This window comes from Anomaloglossus baeobatrachus, chromosome 11 (assembly GCF_048569485.1).
Source record: "Anomaloglossus baeobatrachus isolate aAnoBae1 chromosome 11, aAnoBae1.hap1, whole genome shotgun sequence".
Lineage (NCBI taxonomy): Eukaryota > Metazoa > Chordata > Amphibia > Anura > Aromobatidae > Anomaloglossus > Anomaloglossus baeobatrachus.
In genome coordinates, this window is record NC_134363.1 from 59,948,400 (window position 1) to 59,970,099 (window position 21,700).

The 21,700-nt window shown below is 45.5% G+C and overlaps 1 protein-coding gene across 1 annotated transcript in view; it reads right to left on the reverse strand.

Moving 5' to 3' along the window:
* Positions 1 to 2,831: 2,831 nt before the first annotated feature.
* The window catches only part of SYT5 (synaptotagmin 5), a 371,214-nt gene continuing 352,345 nt past the window's right edge, over positions 2,832 to 21,700 (reverse strand). Inside the window, exons 7-9 of the mRNA XM_075327603.1 lie at positions 17,153 to 17,270; positions 13,044 to 13,177; positions 2,832 to 4,714 (exon numbers count right to left, since the gene is read on the reverse strand). Coding sequence (XP_075183718.1) covers positions 4,505 to 4,714; positions 13,044 to 13,177; positions 17,153 to 17,270 — 462 coding nt within the window. The 3' untranslated portion in view covers positions 2,832 to 4,504. The remainder of the gene's footprint in view (positions 4,715 to 13,043; positions 13,178 to 17,152; positions 17,271 to 21,700) is intronic.

Below are 21,700 nucleotides of genomic sequence, written 5' to 3' on the forward strand. Positions count from 1 at the left end.
AGTTACAGTTCAGTTAAAAAGTATCAGTAGCAGCTACCAGTATACATGTAAATAGAATACATTATATAGACTTCTATACAGTATACAGTGTGTCCACCCATATCCTGTCCACTGCCATTAACTTGAGAACGGTGGCAGCTATAGGCATAGAAGTGGTGTCTAGGTATAGTAAAGTAGCCATGTGCTACGCAATGAAACCACCTATAGCGCCACCTGGTGGAAAACAACGGAGTTAGCATTTTTATCTTGAAAACAGAACAAGTTAGAGAAAAAAAGTGAATTACAAAGTTGTAGGGCATCATCAATTCAATACGAATCGACACCTTGCATACAGAAATGCTATAATTAGAATGTGTAAACCTCACAAGGCTGCAGACGGGAAGCGATACCTCATGGAGACCTTCCTACAAGTCATTGGGTATGGTGGCTGCGTGGTGACCTCCACACTCACCTGACCCGACCCCATTGGACTTCTTTCTGTGAGGTCACATCACACAGCAGGTGTATGCGACCCCTCCACCAACATTGCAGGACCTACGACGACGTATCACAGATGCTTGTGCAAACGTGTCACCTACCATATTGCACAACGTGCAGCAAGATACAGTATGCTGCGCAGAGGCCAGATGTGCATTGCAGCTGACGGGGGCCACTTTCAGCATCAAAGTTAAATGAGCGTCATATGCGTGACCAGCATTCAATGTTTTTGGGGGGGTCATGGGTTTCATATCATAGCATTTCTGTATGCAAGGTGTCAATTCGTATTGAATTGATGATGCCCTACAATTTTTTAATTCACTTTTTTTCTTTATCTTGTTCCGTTTTTGAGACAAAAATGATAACTCCGTTGTTTTCCACCAGGTGGCGCTATAGGTGGTTTCATTGCATAGCGCATGGCTACTTTACTATACCTAGACACCACTTCTATGCCTATAGCTGCCGCCGTTCTCAAGTTAATGGCGGTGGACAGGATATGGGTGGACACACTGTATATATATGTCTGTATGTGTATATATATATATTTATATATATATATACATATATATATATATATATATATATATATATATATATATAATCCCTATATCTCATGTAATTATAGTATAAGTGACATATACAGTAGTATCGATAATGGCACCCTGCAAACTTTGTACATACTGTACATAAATGTGGCTAATTAGATGGGCACTCCTCTTATTTTTAACTTTTTGTGATATTTGATACAAACTTTCAGAATGTATTCATGGTTATACATCATATGTGAACAGGTCTTTTATTTTACCGTTTTTTACATGTATACACCGGTAGCTGCATGGAAACTTTAGTATTATTCATGATTACTGTTTTTTTGTACATTATTGTTGCACATGGAAAAGGGAAATAGGATGTCAAGAAATGAATGATGGAATTCAGGGTTTGGAGCGTTCTGATGATGTTCTAGAATGTGATGACATGATGATTATATATGAATAAATGTTGATTTTTTTTTTCTTATTTAAGATTAAATGTGGATTGTTGTTTATTGGAAAAAAAGACATCCCCTTAATATAAGCCCTAGCGCATCTTTTAGAGCAAAAAGTAATATAAGACCCTGTCTTATTTTCGGGAAACACTGCAGAATGAGTTAAGAGTGAATCGGTGACTGCGCGCCTTCTGACTGCAGGGTATGTAACTATTGTCATTCTTCTCCTGAACACGTCTATTCTGATATGTGACCAAAACAAAGTCGAACTTTGGTCAAATGTCAAAATGAGCTCACTGACAAATTCACTGTTTACTCATTCTGTACCTTCTGCAGAGGTTCAATATTTGTAATGAAATTCTGTTGCAAAAATTATATATTTGTCAAAAAAAATCATGCATTTAAAGGGATTCTGTCACCCTTTTGCATTGTTTCGTTATTGATACAGGTGCATACAGGTGCATACAGTCAAATCAGATCTCTTGCTTTGCACTGAGGAGGGGCAAGACTCCAAAACATGTGTCTGCAAATGGAGTTTCTGGTTTGGCTTCTTATCCTAAGTCACGTGGCAAGGCTTATTAATCCATTAGCTCACTCCGAAGATCACGTCTTCTTCTTTCTGAAGAGGTTATTTATGATTAAGCTCAGTAATTAAAGTTTTACTAGTATGGACACAGCAGGCATGGGCATTTTTTTCTTAAAGGGATTTTCAACCTTTTGCATTTTTTTAGTTATTAATGTAGGCATACAGGTGACACAAAGGTGAAGTTATCTTTACCTGTATGACTTCTAGATGATGGGTCATTTGGCAAAGATCCTCTTTTATATCTTCTATCTTCCAGGCTATGGGGCGTATGCTGCCCGGAAGATAAATAAACCGGTCTCCAGTCTTCATTAGACAGGATTCCTCCTCCCCTTCTCGTCACTAGTGTGTGCCCTTCTGTGGGCACTGTTATTTAGTCTTTTGCTGTGCGCAGGCATAGGGGAGTCACTGATTCCTCACAGTACAGGGAGGGATGGCAAGCAGAATGCTCATGCGCAGGATAAACGGCTGCGCACCAGACGTCACAGTGACACTGAAGAGAAGGGGAGGAAAAGTCCTGTTTAATAAAGACGAGAGGCAGGCTTATCTTCTAGGCAGCACACGCCCCATAGCCTGGAAGATAGACAATATAAGAGAGGATTTTTGACAAACGACCCATGCAAAAGGTTGACAATCCCTTTAAGAAAACAATGCCTGCTGTATCCATATGGTGTACAACTTTAATTACTGAGCTTAATCTTAAATAACCTCTTGACTTGATCTTCGGAGTGAGCTAATGGATTAACAAGCCTTGCCACGTGACTTAGGATAAGAAGCCAAACCAGAAACTCCATTTTCAAACACGTGTTTCGGGGTCTTGCCCCTCCTCAATGCAAAGCAAGAGATCTGATTTGGCTGGGTGAGAGGCCTCTGACTAGTGGTCTAAGGGCTCAGTTCCACTTGCGTTTTGCACTGACGAGTGCAATCCGATAAAACATCGGACTGCACTTGTACCAGTGCAAAACTATGGGGTAGTGCCCATCTGTGATTGATTGCTTATGCCATATCGGCCTGATAAATGAATCACAGCACATTTGGCAGTGATTCTTGGCTCACGCACCTCCATAGAAGTCTATGGGAGTGTGCGAAACATCGCAGTGCACTCGCATGTCATCCGACTGCAGTGCAATGTACGCAGAGACAGACAGCGGAGGAGATGGTAGAAAGTGCTTCCACCATCTTGTCCGCAGCTGTGATACGATTGCAAGATCGGATCACAGTTGCATGACTCTCGGCTGACGCTCACAGCAGAGGGTCATTAGTATATCGCTTCCAATGGTCTTGCATCAGAAGCTATGCGCAAGTGGAACCAAGGCCTAAGGGGGAACATCTCTCCTTGTGGAGAGTGTCAAGCTGGAGTAAGGAGGCTTATAAGCCATGCAATGCTCCTTTGGGAATTTAAATATGCAAATAGCCTCATCAGAAGGAAGAGGACTTGATTTGTGGCACCACCTATTGGATGCAGAATTCCTTTAACGAGCCTTACTATATGACTTAGGATAAGAGCTAAATTCCAGAACGGTTCTTGAACATTTTTGTCCTAATACAGAAGATGTTTGTTTTTTTTTAAATTGTTCATTGGGAAACTCTTCTATGAAGTCTATCGAGTAGCAAATATAACTTTCTGCAAAAACTTCTAAACATTTATTTAATGTACTCAATTATTGGACACTAAATTAAATGATTGCTACAAGAATAAAGATATTGATTTTAATGGCAGGGACAAAGCTTTCACTGATGGCAAGGATCTAATAATACATCTAGACCTCTGTACGCGGACGTGGTTACATTAATTTGCTATTATTTTTTGCTTTTGGCGCCAGAGACGCCTCTTAAAAAATTTCCATTCCCAATCTAAAACACGAATTAAAATAAAAAAAATAAAAAATAAATAAATAAATAAATTTATATTTAATTACCAATCCTCTTTAGGAAACTATCAACCTGGTAGCACAAAATAAAAAGTCTTGAGAAATGATTTCTCCTTAATTAGCGTGAATAATTATTTCTAAGAGTCACACACTTGCTCTTCTGACCTTCTTTACTTCACCTATATTGAATTTTAAGGCAAAGTCACTAATGCTAAACTGGTCAAACTATAAATATAGTATCTAAAATCCAAGCATTTGCAAATCTTTTTAGTTGTAAAAATGCATATAGGAATTCCCTAACGTATAATAAAAGACTTTTTTTTTGTTTTTTTGTTTTTTAAATTATCAGTTCAAGTATTTTAGTTTTCATACTAAACCAACTGAGATAGTTTGAAAAAGGATACTGCCTCTTGGCCAAGTCATATAAATATTTTAGTCATTTACAAATAACCACGAAACAGGAGGTTTCTCAAAGCTATGTCACAGCTACAGCTTTGAACAAGTATATACACACAGCGGCGCGGGGGGAGCACAAGTACCACCCGGCGCCCGCAGACACTCCCACACATTCACACTCAGCAAGTGACATCATGAAGTCTTCATTCCGAGGGCGCCATCCACTTCCTCCTCCGGCTGTAGAGTGTGCCACTGAGCGATAGGCCTCCTGGGATTAGCTAACATATCGGACCAGTGACGGAGCTCAGTCCCTGTAGCATTGCAGCCCACGAAGATCTTTCCGATAGCTTCGTTTTTGCCCAATTTGTCATAATCAAGTACTGTAAGAACCACTTGCACTTTCTGTGGAATTGAAAGACATGGTTATTCGAAACGATCAAGGCATTAGGACAAGACATTTTTTTCCTACATGATCACTATTGTTTGGGTGGATCAATGTGTTCTCGGTGGAAACCTTGGATCTTTTCCAAATTCTACGATAAAATCACACCTATCACTTGACCTGGTTATGGCCTCCACAAGGTACCTCAATGTTACATCAATAAGGCTTTGCACTATACTGTCCTCTACTCTGTAGAACCTGTCACCAGATTTGGTGACTATAATCTGTGGGCACCACCAATGAGCTCTTATATACAGTTAGGTCCAGAAATATTTGGACAGTGACACAAGTTTTGTTATTTTAGCTGTTTACAAAAACATGTTCAGAAATACAATTATATATATAATATGGGCTGAAAGTGCACACTCCCAGCTGCAATATGAGAGTTTTCACATCCAAATCGGAGAAAGGGTTTAGGAATCATAGCTCTGTAATGCATAGCCTCCTCTTTTTCAAGGGACCAAAAGTAATTGGACAAGGGACTCTAAGGGCTGCAATTAACTCTGAAGGCGTCTCCCTCGTTAACCTGTAATCAATAAAGTAGTTAAAAGGTCTGGGGTTGATTACAGGTGTGTGGTTTTGCATTTGGAAGCTGTTGCTGTGACCAGATAACATGCGGTCTAAGGAACTCTCAATTGAGGTGAAGCAGAACATCCTGAGGCTGAAAAAAAAGAAAAAATCCATCAGAGAGATAGCAGACATGCTTGGAGTAGCAAAATCAACAGTCGGGTACATTCTGAGAAAAAAGGAATTGACTGGTGAGCTTGGGAACTCAAAAAGGCCTGGGCGTCCACGGATGACAACAGTGGTGGATGATCGCCGCATACTTTCTTTGGTGAAGAAGAACCCGTTCACAACATCAACTGAAGTCCAGAACACTCTCAGTGAAGTAGGTGTATCTGTCTCTAAGTCAACAGTAAAGAGAAGACTCCATGAAAGTAAATACAAAGGGTTCACATCTAGATGCAAACCATTCATCAATTCCAAAAATAGACAGGCCAGAGTTAAATTTGCTGAAAAACACCTCATGAAGCCAGCTCAGTTCTGGAAAAGTATTCTATGGACAGATGAGACAAAGATCAACCTGTACCAGAATGATGGGAAGAAAAAAGTTTGGAGAAGAAAGGGAACGGCACATGATCCAAGGCACACCACATCCTCTGTAAAACATGGTGGAGGCAACGTGATGGCATGGGCATGCATGGCTTTCAATGGCACTGGGTCACTTGTGTTTATTGATGACATAACAGCAGACAAGAGTAGCCGGATGAATTCTGAAGTGTACCGGGATATACTTTCAGCCCAGATTCAGCCAAATGCCGCAAAGTTGATTGGACGGCGCTTCATAGTACAGATGGACAATGACCCCAAGCATACAGCCAAAGCTACCCAGGAGTTCATGAGTGCAAAAAAGTGGAACATTCTGCAATGGCCAAGTCAATCACCAGATCTTAACCCAATTGAGCATGCATTTCACTTGCTCAAATCCAGACTTAAGACGGAAAGACCCACAAACAAGCAAGACCTGAAGGCTGCGGCTGTAAAGGCCTGGCAAAGCATTAAGAAGGAGGAAACCCAGCGTTTGGTGATGTCCATGGGTTCCAGACTTAAGGCAGTGATTGCCTCCAAAGGATTCGCAACAAAATATTGAAAATAAAAAATTTTTGTTTGGGTTTGGTTTATTTGTCCAATTACTTTTGACCTCCTAAAATGTGCAGTGTTTGTAAAGAAATGTGTACAATTCCTACAATTTCTATCAGATATTTTTGTTCAAACCTTCAAATTAAACGTTACAATCTGCACTTGAATTCTGTTGTAGAGGTTTCATTTCAAATCCAATGTGGTGGCATGCAGAGCCCAACTCGCGAAAATTGTGTCACTGTCTAAATATTTCTGGACCTAACTGTACAACATTCCAAAACACTGTATATAAGAGCCCAGGCTGCGCTGCACAACGTAAAAAAACCCTCATTATACTCACCTAGGAGGCAGTCCGGTCCAATGGGTGTTGCTGCTCTCCGGTCCAGCGCCTCATCTCTGCGGTGATCAGTGTCCTCCTTCCACCAAGCCCAGTGTGGATGTCACGTCCTATGATAACGCGTCCTACGTTATCTACACAGAACGGAATTGTGGTCTTGCACAGGCGCATTTTGATCTGCCCTAATGAGGGCAGATCAAAGTACTGTAATGCAGCGGCGCGAGGAAAGAATAAAGACCGTCCGCGCATGCGCACTACAGTACTTTGATCTGCCCTAGGCAGGGCAGATCAAAGTGCACCTATGCAGGACTTCAATGCCGACCAGTGTGTATGACGTAGGACGCCTTATGCACACAGGCCTTAGAAGTAGGACGGAGATCGCTGTGGAGAGGAGGGGATGGACCAGAAAGCAACAACACCCATAGGACCAGACCACCCTCTAGGTGAGTATTATAAAAGTTTTGTTTTACTTTACACAGAGCAGCCTGGGCTCTTATATACAGTATTCTAGAATGCTGTATATAAGGGATCACTAGTGGTGGTTGCAGCTTATAGTCTCCAAATCTGGTTACAGGTTCCCTTTAATTCTACATGGGTCATAGCCCAAAATCTTGGATAGACATTCAAAGTCTCTTACCTCCATCTGAAGGGGACAATGGACACTATGTTTTCCTCAGCAATGTTTCATACTTTAATAGGAAACCTGTCACCAGCTTTTCCCTACTTAAAGTACAGCAACCACTAGAGATGGACGAAAAATCAAATACTTGGGTTCTGATTATTCGAGCAGAATAATTTCTAATATTCGTGTATTCATACTGAATAACGAACCCAATGCAAGTCAATGGGAAACTCGAATAATTTTCTGGAGGACCTTGAAGTAGGTAAGGGAGGGCTGTAAAAATGCTCCAATGGATGGAAAAGTGCTGAAACTGAATGGGAACAGCATGGGGAAGATGCCTGGATGCATTTGTGACTCACATTTGATCTCTGGGAATAATATTGTCAGAGTATTATGTGTCCGGTCTAATAGGTGTCTCTGGTCTTGAGCCGACACCTCCTCTCTCCTTGCAATCGCCATCCTCTTCCCCTTCTCCATGTGGATGACATCATCTACATAGTGTGTCCCAATCACACTCCTGTGCAGACGTACCTCGCTTTGTCCTGCTGATGGCAGAGCAAAGTATAGCAATGCGCATGCGCCAGGATAGGCCAAACAGAGCCCTCAGCAGTGTAAAGTGATGTACGACGCTTGCGCAGGAGTTTGACTTGGAGACACTGTCAAATGGGAGTATAATAAAAGGTCTTTTTGTGCTTTGCAAACGAGCTTGGTGATATATACGTAGCATACTAGTATGCTATAAAAGCGACCTCAAGGGTGGTGGCCATAATTTTTATTGGAAAAACCAGGAGACAGGTTCCCTTTAAAAAAAAAAGAATAGAATCGAGCAAGAAAATGCATTCTGATATTTGAGACTTTGATGTCAACTTTCTGGGCATAGACATTCATGTTACAACAGCTCTAACTCAAACTTAGAGGTTTATGGGTTTCACTTTTTTAGCCGATAAGAACAGAAGAAATGTACAGGCATGCGATTTCCCACAATCTCCAAAGGGTTTCCAGAGTGTCCGTTTATTTTATACCTGTTGTGAAACACAGACGTTCTATGCATCAACATTCTATACTTATGTCAGAAAGAAACACAATACAGACTTATGTCGCGGGCGGGGAGGAGGGTGTCAGCACACCGCGCTCACCCCTTCTGCTCGGGTCCGGCAGTTGCTCCTGGTGGCTCGAGCTGCGGGCCGGATCCCGGGGTGTCTCGAGCGACGCTCCTCGCCCGTGAGTGAAAGGGGGGGTGTTTGTTGGGATTATAGTTCGTGACGCCACCCACGGTTGTGGTGATGGCACCACCGCTGCTCAGTGTGGGGGTCCCGGGGATGGTGATAGGAGCAGCCAGGTGTTGTGTTGCCCCTCCGTGGGTAGGGGTTGGTGATCCCGGGGCCCGGTGAAGAGACGTGAAGTGTAGGGCCTGGAGGGCGCAGGGACGCGGGGGCAGCGCTATGCCTTGCGGCACTGTGGTACTCACTCAGCCTGAGACACGGACACAGTTTGTACGGTAAACCAACGGCTGGTAGGACGGTCCCACAGACGGTTGCACCTGCACTCCCGGTAGGTGACGGTGACGTCTCTCTTCCTTGCACCTGTTTGACTGATGGTAGCGGTGGATTCCCTCCGGTTACCCGCTCCCCGACTGCAATCTGGGCCGGAGGAGCTCTACACTTTGCCCGCAGGTGCTGGCCCTGGGGAAACTGGTGCCTTGGCGGTGGCGGTGTCTCCCCGGTAATGGTGGGGCTGTTGCCGTCAATCGGGACTTTGTTGCTGGGGGATCTGCGTCCCCTTCACTGACGGATTCGGCAAATTGGGCGACTCCTAGCCTTGCCGGGGTCCGAGAGGCCCCTGCCCTGGTGCTGACTGTCCTTCGGAACACTGCTCCAGACCACCGGGCACACAGCCAACGGGGTCCTTCCAGGAACTTCCAAACGGTCCCCCTCCGGACAGTCACCGCCGTCGCTGACCTTGCTGTTCTAGCCCTACACACAGCTGGGCTCTCAGGCTCTGTCACCACTTCTTGCTTTCCTCCTTTTCCACTTTCCTTTCCTTCACTTTCACTTCTGGTTGTTTCCTCTAGCCCCTGCCTGGGCTACTCTGCTTCTTTACTCGTTCATGTCCCTGGGCTTTCTGCCTGGTTACTTCCTGCCTCCAGAGTTGTGAGCTCCTTGGTGGGCGGAGCCAACCGCCTGGCCCACCCCCTGGTGTGCATCACAGACTCCTGGAGGGAGGCAACAAGGATTTCTGGTTAGCAGGTGTGCCTACCTGGAGTGTGGGGTGTAGTGGTGTTGTTATCTGTGTCCCCTGGCTTGCCCAGGGCGACACATTCCCCCTTAGCAAAATGCAGACCGTCCACGGGCTGCCGTCCTACACCGGTTTTATTTTTCTGTAAAAAGGGGATAACAGGGTTAAACAAAACATAAGCATTTTCAATCAACTCTTCCCAAGACGGGAGGCACATTTTACTTTTAACGTTTCAACGGTGTACGGTCACGGTTTCCGCTCTCTCCCACCCAAGCAACCTGGCCCTGATGCTGCCCCTAAAACCCAGGCAGCACCCCTTGACCCACAGTCCAGCACAAGTCACCCGAGCGGGATCTGTCCTTCCCTCCAGAGGGTAGCCACCGGTCCCTTTGGTGGCTGGGCCCTGGCCTGCTCTGCTCAGGGCCCTCCCTCCAACCTGCCTCTCCGGAGGCGGCATTGCGGAAACGGTAACGGTACCCAACCTATTTACAAGCCACTAACGTTTGTGGTTGCCCTGCAGAGTTCACGGGCTTGTCCATGGCTAGTTCCCATGCATTTTTAAACTTTAAACGGTCCCCACCGGGGACAACGGTGCCGGCTCCTGCCGGTTGCTAATCACAGCTGACAATCAGGTGAAAACTCGGTTCAATCAGTGTTTTTCATTTTTCAAAACTTTCAACAAACTTTCAAACAAACAAAGCGCTGGTCCCTACGGGGACGGTGCTGCGGGCCTCCATTGCCCTACTCCGGTCCTGCTGCTGCTTCATCCGAGGGAGGGGGTGCAGAGCTCATCTTGCCCTCCGGGCTGCCCCTCAGCTTTACATCCAGGGCAAACCACCCCCTCTCTCCGCAGTGCCGAGTGTACCGCACCATGTCTCCCGGGATAAGATTGCGGCCAGGATGCTCTTCGGGCAGGTGAGCATGCACATCCCGCCGGGCTACAAATACCTCGGCCTCCAGGCCCGGTTCGTATATGAACCCGTAGCCCCGGCGGATATCGAATCGCCTCACCTGCCCCTCGTAGAACGGGCCCCGGACACGGAAGGTCGCTTGCCGCAGGTTCTCCTTTTCCCGTATGACTCGGGCCACCAGCTCGGCTTTCCTACGCTCCCTCTCCGCGATCTCCAGGCCCAGCTTGGTCGGCTCCCTGTCCCAGTATGGCTCCGGCGCACGGGTTGAGCCCCGCGGGACATTCAGCACGTTACCCACTGTCAGGAAGGTGGGTGGCGTATCCCGCGGTGTCATGGCCTTGGGCGCTGCCTTGCAGCAACAACCCGGCGCCACCTCAGCCGAGGTGTGGGGGATGGGCACAGGGGCTTTCCGCAGTTGGGCCTTCGGCTCGGAGCGGGTCATCGGCTCCGGCTCAGAGAACTGCTCGGGGACTGTCTCTGGCGCAATCTTCGGGGCCTTCCATGGCAATGCCTCCGGTTTGCTTCGGGCTCCGGCTACAGGTCGGTCCGCCGGGGCGGACGGGCTGGGTATCGCTACCGGTTGCGGTGGCAGCGGGCCTAGTGGCGGGGTCACGGCCTCCGAGACGGGTGGCGAAGGAGGCAACGGGGGGAGAGGGCTTGGACCGGGTCCCTCAGCCGCAGCGACCGGTCCCTCCGGGACATAGGGGCGTGGGTCACTCACCCTCCCTTCCTCCGCCTCCTCCTCGCGTCTCCGCACGGCTGCCAAAACGTCCGCCATGTCGGTCTCCCACTCCTCCAGGAGGAGCTGCATTTTGACCTGCAGCCTTAGATGGAGCTGTGCGGTCCGGATCTCCACCCACGCTGCGGTTCCCGGTGCGGGGGCCACGGTGTTTCGGGACGGCATCCACATGGTGTCTTTGCTGTTTGCTTCCAGGAACGGTTTTCTGGCAAGGTCCTGGCGTCCTTGCTTTTATAGCGGCGACTACATGCCGCCAGCCGCCATCGCGTCCCCCTTAGCTCTTTTCGGCCCCTCCTCTCTCGGGGCGGAGTTTTGGCCTTCGCGCCTCTACTGCTCGAGAAGACGCTCGAGCGGGAACTTTTCGCGCCAAAGATGGCGGCTTCTGAAATTTTTCTGCCGGATACCTCCGGCGGTAACAAGGCGCACCTCTACCAGACGGCAGAGCGGTAAGATCCTGTTCGTGACGCCAAGTTGTCGCGGGCGGGGAGGAGGGTGTCAGCACACCGCGCTCACCCCTTCTGCTCGGGTCCGGCAGTTGCTCCTGGTGGCTCGAGCTGCGGGCCGGATCCCGGGGTGTCTCGAGCGACACTCCTCGCCTGTGAGTGAAAGGGGGCTGTTTGTTGGGATTATAGTTCGTGACGCCACCCACGGTTGCGGTGATGGCACCACCGCTGCTCAGTGTGGGGGTCCCGGGGATGGTGATTGGAGCAGCCAGGTGTTGTGTTGCCCCTCCGTGGGTAGGGGTTGGTGATCCCGGGGCCCGGTGAAGAGATGTAAAGTGTAGGGCCTGGAGGGCGCAGGGACGCGGGGGCAGCGCTATGCCTTGCGGCACTGTGGTACTCACTCAGCCTGAGACACGGACACAGTTTGTACGGTAAACCAACGGCTGGTAGGACGGTCCCACAGACGGTTGCACCTGCACTCCCGGTAGGTGACGGTGACGTCTCTCTTCCTTGCACCTGTTTGACTGATGGTAGCGGTGGATTCCCTCCGGTTACCCGCTCCCCGACTGCAATCTGGGCCGGAGGAGCTCTACACTTTGCCCGCAGGCGCTGGCCCTGGGGAAACTGGTGCCTTGGCGGTGGCGGTGTCTCCCCGGTAATGGTCGGGCTGTTGCCGTCAATCGGGACTTTGTTGCTGGGGGATCTGCGTCCCCTTCACTGACGGATTCGGCAAATTGGGCGACTCCTAGCCTTGCCGGGGTCCGAGAGGCCCCTGCCCTGGTGCTGACTGTCCTTCGGAACACTGCTCCAGACCACCGGGCACACAGCCAACGGGGTCCTTCCAGGAACTTCCAAACGGTCCCCCTCCGGACAGTCACCGCCGTCGCTGACCTTGCTGTTCTAGCCCTACACACAGCTGGGCTCTCAGGCTCTGTCACCACTTCTTGCTTTCCTCCTTTTCCACTTTCCTTTCCTTCACTTTCACTTCTGGTTGTTTCCTCTAGCCCCTGCCTGGGCTACTCTGCTTCTTTACTCGTTCATGTCCCTGAGCTTTCTGCCTGGTTACTTCCTGCCTCCAGAGTTGTGAGCTCCTTGGTGGGCGGAGCCAACCGCCTGGCCCACCCCCTGGTGTGCATCACAGACTCCTGGAGGGAGGCAACAAGGATTTCTGGTTAGCAGGTGTGCCTACCTGGAGTGTGGGGTGTAGTGGTGTTGTTATCTGTGTCCCCTGGCTTGCCCAGGGCGACACACTTACATTTCATATACTACAAAACTTCAATCAATTCTGCACATTCACACTGCTAAATTTCTACTTGCACTTTTAGGTAGTAAGTCGGTGAAATGGTCTTTTGCAGACTTACCTGGATTTGTTCAAAAGGAACTTCAAAACTGAAAGACTCATTATAATAGGGATTCAAGGTATTTTTCTTAATAGTGGTCTTTTTCTTTTTGAGTCTTTTGCCATTTTGCATCAGATGAATTTTTACATATGGATCTAATTAAAAATAAAATAAAAAAATTGAAAAAACATTACTAAGAATCAACGCTAAGAGAAGTGCTTTCTACATATATATATATACAGTTAGGTCCAGAAATATTTGGACAGTGACACAAGTTTTGTTATTTTAGCTGTTTACAAAAACATGTTCAGAAATACAATTATATATATAATATGGGCTGAAAGTGCACACTCCCAGCTGCAATATGAGAGTTTTCACATCCAAATCGGAGAAAGGGTTTAGGAATCATAGCTCTGTAATGCATAGCCTCCTCTTTTTCAAGGGACCAAAAGTAATTGGACAAGGGACTCTAAGGCCTGCAATTAACTCTGAAGGCGTCTCCCTCGTTAACCTGTAATCAATGAAGTAGGTAAAAGGTCTGGGGTTGATTACAGGTGTGTGGTTTTGCATTTGGAAGCTGTTGCTGTGACCAGACAACATGCGGTCTAAGGAACTCTCAATTGAGGTGAAGCAGAACATCCTGAGGCTGAAAAAAAAGAAAAAATCCATCAGAGAGATAGCAGACATGCTTGGAGTCGCAAAATCAACAGTCGGGTACATTCTGAGAAAAAAGGAATTGACTGGTGAGCTTGGGAACTCAAAAAGGCCTGGGCGTCCACAGATGACAACAGTGGTGGATGATCGCCGCATACTTTCTTTGGTGAAGAAGAACCCGTTCACAACATCAACTGAAGTCCAGAACACTCTCAGTGAAGTAGGTGTATCTGTCTCTAAGTCAACAGTAAAGAGAAGACTCCATGAAAGTAAATACAAAGGGTTCACATCTAGATGCAAACCATTCATCAATTCCAAAAATAGACAGGCCAGAGTTACATTTGCTGAAAAACACCTCATGAAGCCAGCTCAGTTCTGGAAAAGTATTCTATGGACAGATGAGACAAAGATCAACCTGTACCAGAATGATGGGAAGAAAAAAGTTTGGAGAAGAAAGTGAACGGCACATGATCCAAGGCACACCACATCCTCTGTAAAACATGGTGGAGGCAACGTGATGGCATGGGCATGCATGGCTTTCAATGGCACTGGGTCACTTGTGTTTATTGATGACATAACAGCAGACAAGAGTAGCCGGATGAATTCTGAAGTGTACCGGGATATACTTTCAGCCCCGATTCAGCCAAATGCCGCAAAGTTGATTGGTCGGCGCTTCATAGTACAGATGGACAATGACCCCAAGCATACAGCCAAAGCTACCCAGGAGTTCATGAGTGCAAAAAAGTGGAACATTCTGCAATGGCCAAGTCAATCACCAGATCTTAACCCAATTGAGCATGCATTTCACTTGCTCAAATCCAGACTTAAGACGGAAAGACCCACAAACAAGCAAGACCTGAAGGCTGCGGCTGTAAAGGCCTGGCAAAGCATTAAGAAGGAGGAAACCCAGCGTTTGGTGATGTCCATGGGTTCCAGACTTAAGGCAGTGATTGCCTCCAAAGGATTCGCAACAAAATATTGAAAATAAAAATATTTTGTTTGGGTTTGGTTTATTTGTCCAATTACTTTTGACCTCCTAAAATGTGGAGTGTTTGTAAAGAAATGTGTACAATTCCTACAATTTCTATCAGATATTTTTGTTCAAACCTTCAAATTAAACGTTACAATCTGCACTTGAATTCTGTTGTAGAGATTTCATTTCAAATCCAATGTGGTGGCATGCAGAGCCCAACTCGCGAAAATTGTGTCACTGTCCAAATATTTCTGGACCTAACTGTATATGTATATATATGTATATATATATATATATATATATATATATATAATATGGTAGAAATGCCTCAAATAGCTTTTTTTTTATATCCAAACACTGAACATGAATGAAAATACCAACGCGTTTCAGGTGCACACGGAAACGCGTTGGTGTTTTCATTTATGTTTTTATAGCTTCGCCAATAAAGATGAAGATTCTTATATTCGTTGAGCTAGAATTCTGTGATTGTTTCCATCCCTGGCAGTGGTGCTGCTCATCGCTCCGTAAAGGCTATTACAGTGAGCTGGCTTCTTTATTGTCTAAATGTCCAATTGATGCAAGTCCTATTGGTGGGATCTACATCTATCTAGAAAACAGAGCCCATTCACTGTTTGTCAGGAAAAGAAGGGGTTAAAAGCCGCGCTGCCGTAATAATGGTTGGATATTAGTAATATTGTATGATGAATTTAATAAGTCAATGCATTTCAGGAAAGGCGGCTGCCCTTGATTGAATCATAGAATTATTGAATGGTAGAGTTGGAAGGGACCTCGGGTCCAATTCCCTGCGAGTGCAGGGTTTCCTAAATCATCCCAGTTATATGATTATCCAGTTTACGCTTGAAGATTTCCATTGATGGAGAGCTCTCTACCTCTCATGGTAGCCTGTTCCACTCTCTGACTGCCCTCACTACCTCCCGTGGTAGCCTCTTCCACTCTCTGACTGCCCTCACTACCTCCCGTGGTAGCCTTTTCCACTCTCTAACTGCCCTCACTACCTCCTGTGGTAGCCTCTTCCACTCTTTGACTGCCCTAACTACCTCCCGTGGTAGCCTCTTTCACTCTCTGACTGCCCTCACTACCTCCCGTGGTAGCCTCTTCCACTCTCTGACTGCTCTCACTACCTCCTGTGGTAGCCTCTTCCACTCTCTGACTGCCCTCAATACCTCCTGTGGTAGCCTCTTCCACTCTCTGACTGCCCTGACTACCTCCTGTGGTAGCTTCTTCCACTCTCTAACTTCCCTTACTACCTCCCGTGGTAGCTTTTTCCACTCTCTGACTGCCCTCTATACCTCCCATGGTAGCCTCTTCCACTCTCTGACTGCCCTCACTGTCAGAATAGTGAATAGCTCTCTTTTAGTTTATAAGTCTGCTCAGCAATTTACAGCACTCCGAAACAAATCAATGGAGAGATCCACAGGGGCGGACATATCACTGGTGCAACCCTAGAGGTAATGGGGCCCATTTCTACCACCAAAGCAAGGGGAATTTTGCATTTTCATAAACGGCCCATATATTAAGTTTGGACAGGGAGCCTTTTCAGCCTGTCTCCGTCAGTATAGAGCTGCATATGCAGGGGCGGGAACTACATTTTATTCAAGATGGTACAACCTCTTTAAAGTCAATGGAGTCTGTCTATGACCCTTTGGATCAACCACTGCATCTCGGATCACATTATAACTAGTAACGGGTGGTCCAACTGGGTTTAAGAAAAAAAAAAAGGCCCGGAATTGATCTTGGATATCTGGCCGGACGCTGATCCCCATATTAGTCTATGGGGACCAGAGTCTAGCGCTTTAAAATGGTGGTAGAAGGGACAGGGGGATTAGAGCAAGCGTGTTACACTTACCAGTATCCTATGCTGATTTTTTAAATTATTTATTTACATTATTTTTAAAAAGCTACATGTGGCTTCTTTTATTTTGATACGCAGTCAAGATAAACACATGGCTGGGGGCTGCAGCCTGTAGGCATATGCTTTATCTACGCTGGATATCATAATATGGGGGGACCATACGTCAATTTATTTATTTATTTTGACAACATAGGGACACATAGTGCCTGTGATTGAAAACAGTCAGTCACACTGACACACAGGATGGGGGCGCGTCTGACTGCAACCAATCAGAGACAATGGGACCGGCAGTGGGTGGGGAAATCAGTGCATACGCATAAGGGATAATGAGTGGCTCCAGAAGTAGTGTTACAGCCGTGTAGGACACTGGTAAGTCTATCGGGCCTGCTTTTACCATTTTTTCTTTATTTTACCTTTATTTTTTTTATTACCCGAGTGACCAGATCTGGATCAGTACCCGATGCCCTCTGAAAACTCCGGGCCCAGAGTTGGTGCACGAGTATTTTTTTAACCCACATGGATCCGGACTTTTAGAGTCCGGGTCCACCCATCACTAATCATAACTCCTTAATGGACTGAACACATTGTCATGATAAATTACTTATTTCACACCGATTTGTTTCAACATACCTGAGAGTCCTCCTACATCCATCTTTTTCAGATTCTTGGCCTCCAAGACAATTACGGTAAGTTTCCCTGCGGTGGGCACATATCTCAGAGAAAAACAGATGTCTCCCAACTTTTCTTGCTACAAAAAAAACAAGAAAAATTCCATGGGATGAAATTGATAAGAATAATAGTGGTTAATAATAATAGAATAATAAAAATATATAATAATGTGAAAAGGAAATCATACACTAGAACAACTGGGATGATACAAAGAAAACTACTGAGCCGTCTATGACACCCTACAGAGGGAACTCAGGAGATAATCATCACCAGTCACCACCATCAAGACCAGTGACACTTCTTTGAGCTCAGATACAAAAGATATAGAGAGATACTGTTCTCTCCATGATGATGCTAGGATTCGCCTTTCAGCTGCCGCCACTGTCTATTCAAGGGTCTCCATGTTTTATGACTTCTGCATGAAGTGTTGTCAGCTGAGTATCTCTAGAAATGGCTTCCAATTAAAGGGAATATGTCAGCAGGTTTTGTTATGTAATCTGAGAGCAGAATAATATAAGGCAAATAAGCATGATTCCAACGATGTTTCATTTACTGGACTGCTTGGTGCAGTTTTGATAGAATACCTGCTTTATCTATTATAGATGTAGCAGTGCCATGACTGCTAAGCTGTGTATAACCCTGCCCACACTACTGTTTGGCAGCTTCCTCTGTACAGTGTACATTGTCAAGGAAGCTGCTAATCAGAGATGGGGAGGAGTTACACAGAGTAGCTTCACTGCTGTGCACATGAGACCTAGTCAGTCGTTACAAGGAAGTACCAAGTGAACAGCGTAAGTTAAGGGAAACCCTGTCTCTAGGGAATGGGAAGATGGTGACCCCTGACCAAACCTACTGCTGGTCCCTGGGGTCCCTCACCACTCTACATAGGTTCCGCACCTATGCGCCGAGCTGGATACCTGACCCTAGGTATCCCTAGTGCTGGGCCCTAAATAGGGATGGAATTAGCTCTTCATCAACCCCACTAAACACTACAGAAGACACAAGAGGACACACAGGGGGAAAATGCATGAACAACTTATCCTGTTATGATTCATTGACTGAGGAGGATCAAAAAATGCAGAATCCCAAATAGTAACAGAGTGGCTGGAACCTTAACGGACTGCAGACCTAATCCTGACACACAACTAGAAGTAGCCGTGGGACGAGCCTACGATGACCTAGTCATCTCGACACAGCTGGAGAACTAAATATTCTCACAGATAGAGATATAAGAAAGCTAATCTGCCTCAAAGCAATTGCCTAAGATAGATAGCCCTACTCATGTAAAGGCTACGGTGATATAGAAAAGTACAATACAAAGCCAGAAAAGACAGATTCAGCAAAGATGAGGCCCAAACTATCTATATAGAAAAGGATAGGAAGGAGCACTGTCTGCAGCCGTAAAAACCCTAATAAATACCAGCACTTCTGATATGGAAAAATCCTGAGGTCACACAACCTCTCCCCCACTGTATCAGCACTCAGATGTTACTGGGATCCAAAAACACAATACCTTGCAGAATCATGGAGCTAAGTATACAGAAACTCCCAGCAGGGAATGATCCCATTCCACCAAGAACTCCACACAGGCAAAATAGGAATCATGCATTAGTATCAAAGCAGAGAAAGCAACAAGAAAGTGGAAAACAAACAGCAGAGGTACAAAGACCACTTATCTGAGAGCAGATCTTGGTGGAATGGGATCATTCCCTGCTGGTAGTATCTGTATACTCAGCTCCATGATTCTGCAAGGTATTGTGTTTGTCATTTCTTTGTATTAATGACTGTCTGTCACCTGTGACACACTCATGATAGTTAGGTAGTGATAATCTCCTGCTGATAAAACACCAATTGCATTGAAGCTACAGCACACAGCCTGATAAGTAACACATCCCTGGAATCAGGCTCCTCTACGTCATGCTGCTCTCAGATTAAGTAGCAAAAAACCTGCTGACAGATTTACTTTAAGGAAAACTTAACATATTGGTTCACCTTTGACATTGCATAGTTATTTAAAGGAGTTGTCACTCTTGACCAGAATAGACAGCTTTGGAAGACCTTTTCCTGTTTTATAGAGGCAACCCAAGGATATAAGTAGACCCTGTGGTGGCGCTGCAGGAATATTGAGTGCTTACAGCTAGAATTTCCAACAGATTATCACTGATCTCTTGGATTCATTGTCATTCTTGTGATTCGTTTGTTCTCAAGGGACTTGTCTAACAGGTATCAATGACTGAAAAGGAGAAACTTTTAACCCCGTTTTTTCTTTTTTTTTTTTTTTTCTTTTTTTTTCCTCCCATTCTTTCAAGAACCATAACTTTCTTATTTTTCCGTCAATATAGCCATATGAGGGCTTCTTTTTGTGAGAGGAGTTGTACTTTTGAATTAAATCATTCATTTTATAAAAAAAACTTTGATTCTGGTGTTTCAATTTCTTTTCTTCCTACGTCGTATACCGATCAACTTAATAGATTTTAGATTTTGATTTCTGAACCAGGTGATATCAAATACATTTATTATTATTATTATTATTATTTTATTTTCAATGGGGCAAAAGGGGGTTGATTTCAACTTTTGGGGGGGGACATTTTTTTCATATTTTATGAAACTCTTTTCTTTTTATTGATTTTACTAGTCCACTTAGGGGACTTGAAGCCTGAACTGTACGATCGCTTCTCCTGATCAGTGTGATGCTTCAGCATTGCTCTGGTCATCCGAAATGCTGATCTCCTGTGAGTGTCAGCACTCAGCCGGCATTCAGAGGAAGTGAGTCATGGCAGCAACCGGGGTCATCAGCTATCATGAGAACCCATCAGCGCATAATAAGGATTCATGCACATGATCATATTTTTGGTCTCAGTGCGATCTGACAAAATACTGGATCACACTCTGGCTAATGTTATTCTATGGGTCAGTGCATGACATGAGATATGTAATGACAGGACAGGTGACCTAAGCTGGCCCTCAGACTTGAGACCCTGCGCTGTCCCTTATCTCGAAGGTAGGTTTGATGGTAACAAGGTCTGAGTCCCCAGCGTGACCCTAACTCCTGTCTGAGCCATGATCTTACTCCCCCCTCTCCCTCACACCCTCGGGGTGTTCCAGAAAACAAAAGGACAAAATCCCACAAAATGACATGGACAAGGGAGAATGGAAACTTGTATACACAGCACTCAAAACACACAGGAGAGACAATATGTGTACCGGGGAACAACGAAAAAGGGAAGGAAGTAACGCACAACAGGGGAATGTCACACCACTCAGAAGCTCAGCACAGATCACCATACACAGGAAACGCACCAAGACCGGGATTGTTGGAACAAAAGCTGAAGCTATCATCGGCACCTCCAGAAAGGAAGCCGTGCAATAAATAGGGAGGAGACAGCTGCACAAGGTAATTAGCAACCTGAGCTCTTAGGTCTTGCTCACCGGTCTGCAGGAATTAACTTCTGCAGAGCTGAAGACCAGTAAACCTGAATCAGCCATCGCCCGGCTCTGGCTGAATAATCCAGAAGCCTCAGGTTGCTTGTCAGACTCTATAGTGTGAACGGAGTCTGACAACACTGTGCCAGCGGGTATGTGCAGAGCCTAACATCGCACGACAGTGGACAAATCTGATTTTTTTTCTTCGACTGTGTGGGTCCAAAGGAAATATCGCAGCATGTCCGATTATCAGATTGAACTTGGCCATGCAAGTCCAATGCTCTGTCCAAAAACATTGGACCAATTTTCTCAGACTGGCACAATGGAAAAGATAGATGAGATGAGACAGATAGAGTCTGATCATAGTGTGAGTAGAATAATTGATCCAAGTTTCTCGATTGATATAAAATATGCTCGTTTGCACCGGGCCTAATAGATGAAATGGATCGGATCCGGAAATATTACAAAATATATATAGTTTAGAAAAGGGATATTTTCATCCCATTGTCCGGGATCCTTTTAGACAAATGACGTCTACGCACCATATGCTAATGTAGACCTAGCGAACATCTGCAAATGTGTGAAATGGTAATGCCACCATATTCTAAAGATTTCCTATTGTTTTGTGACTTGTAGAATTTCCCAGACAATATTGCAATTGCATCGTTTTCTTGATAATAAGTTATTTCCCAAGAGAAAATGAATGGCAGCGAATAATCTCCATTTCCAGGTGCCAGAAAAGCTTTTTTTTTGTTATGTATTTAATAGCCTATGCAGCATTTATCAATGACAATACAGAATAGTAAAGCTGCAAATCAGAAGAACGGAAATGATCCTCCCGACAGCCATAACCTCATCAATTACCATCATAGTCACCATTCCAAACATAATTATACAAACGTCTAGTTGAAGCCTTAAAATATATCTCTATATCACCAGATTATTATTGGAAAAACATTAAAGTGAGTCCTACCCCACTGCCTGGTAAACAAAGGCCGTCGGGGAGAAATAGAGCCGGGGTGACGGAGGCAGGCACAGGTCAGTAAGGCTTATTTTGTTATTATAAAGCATTGCCTGATTATGGGG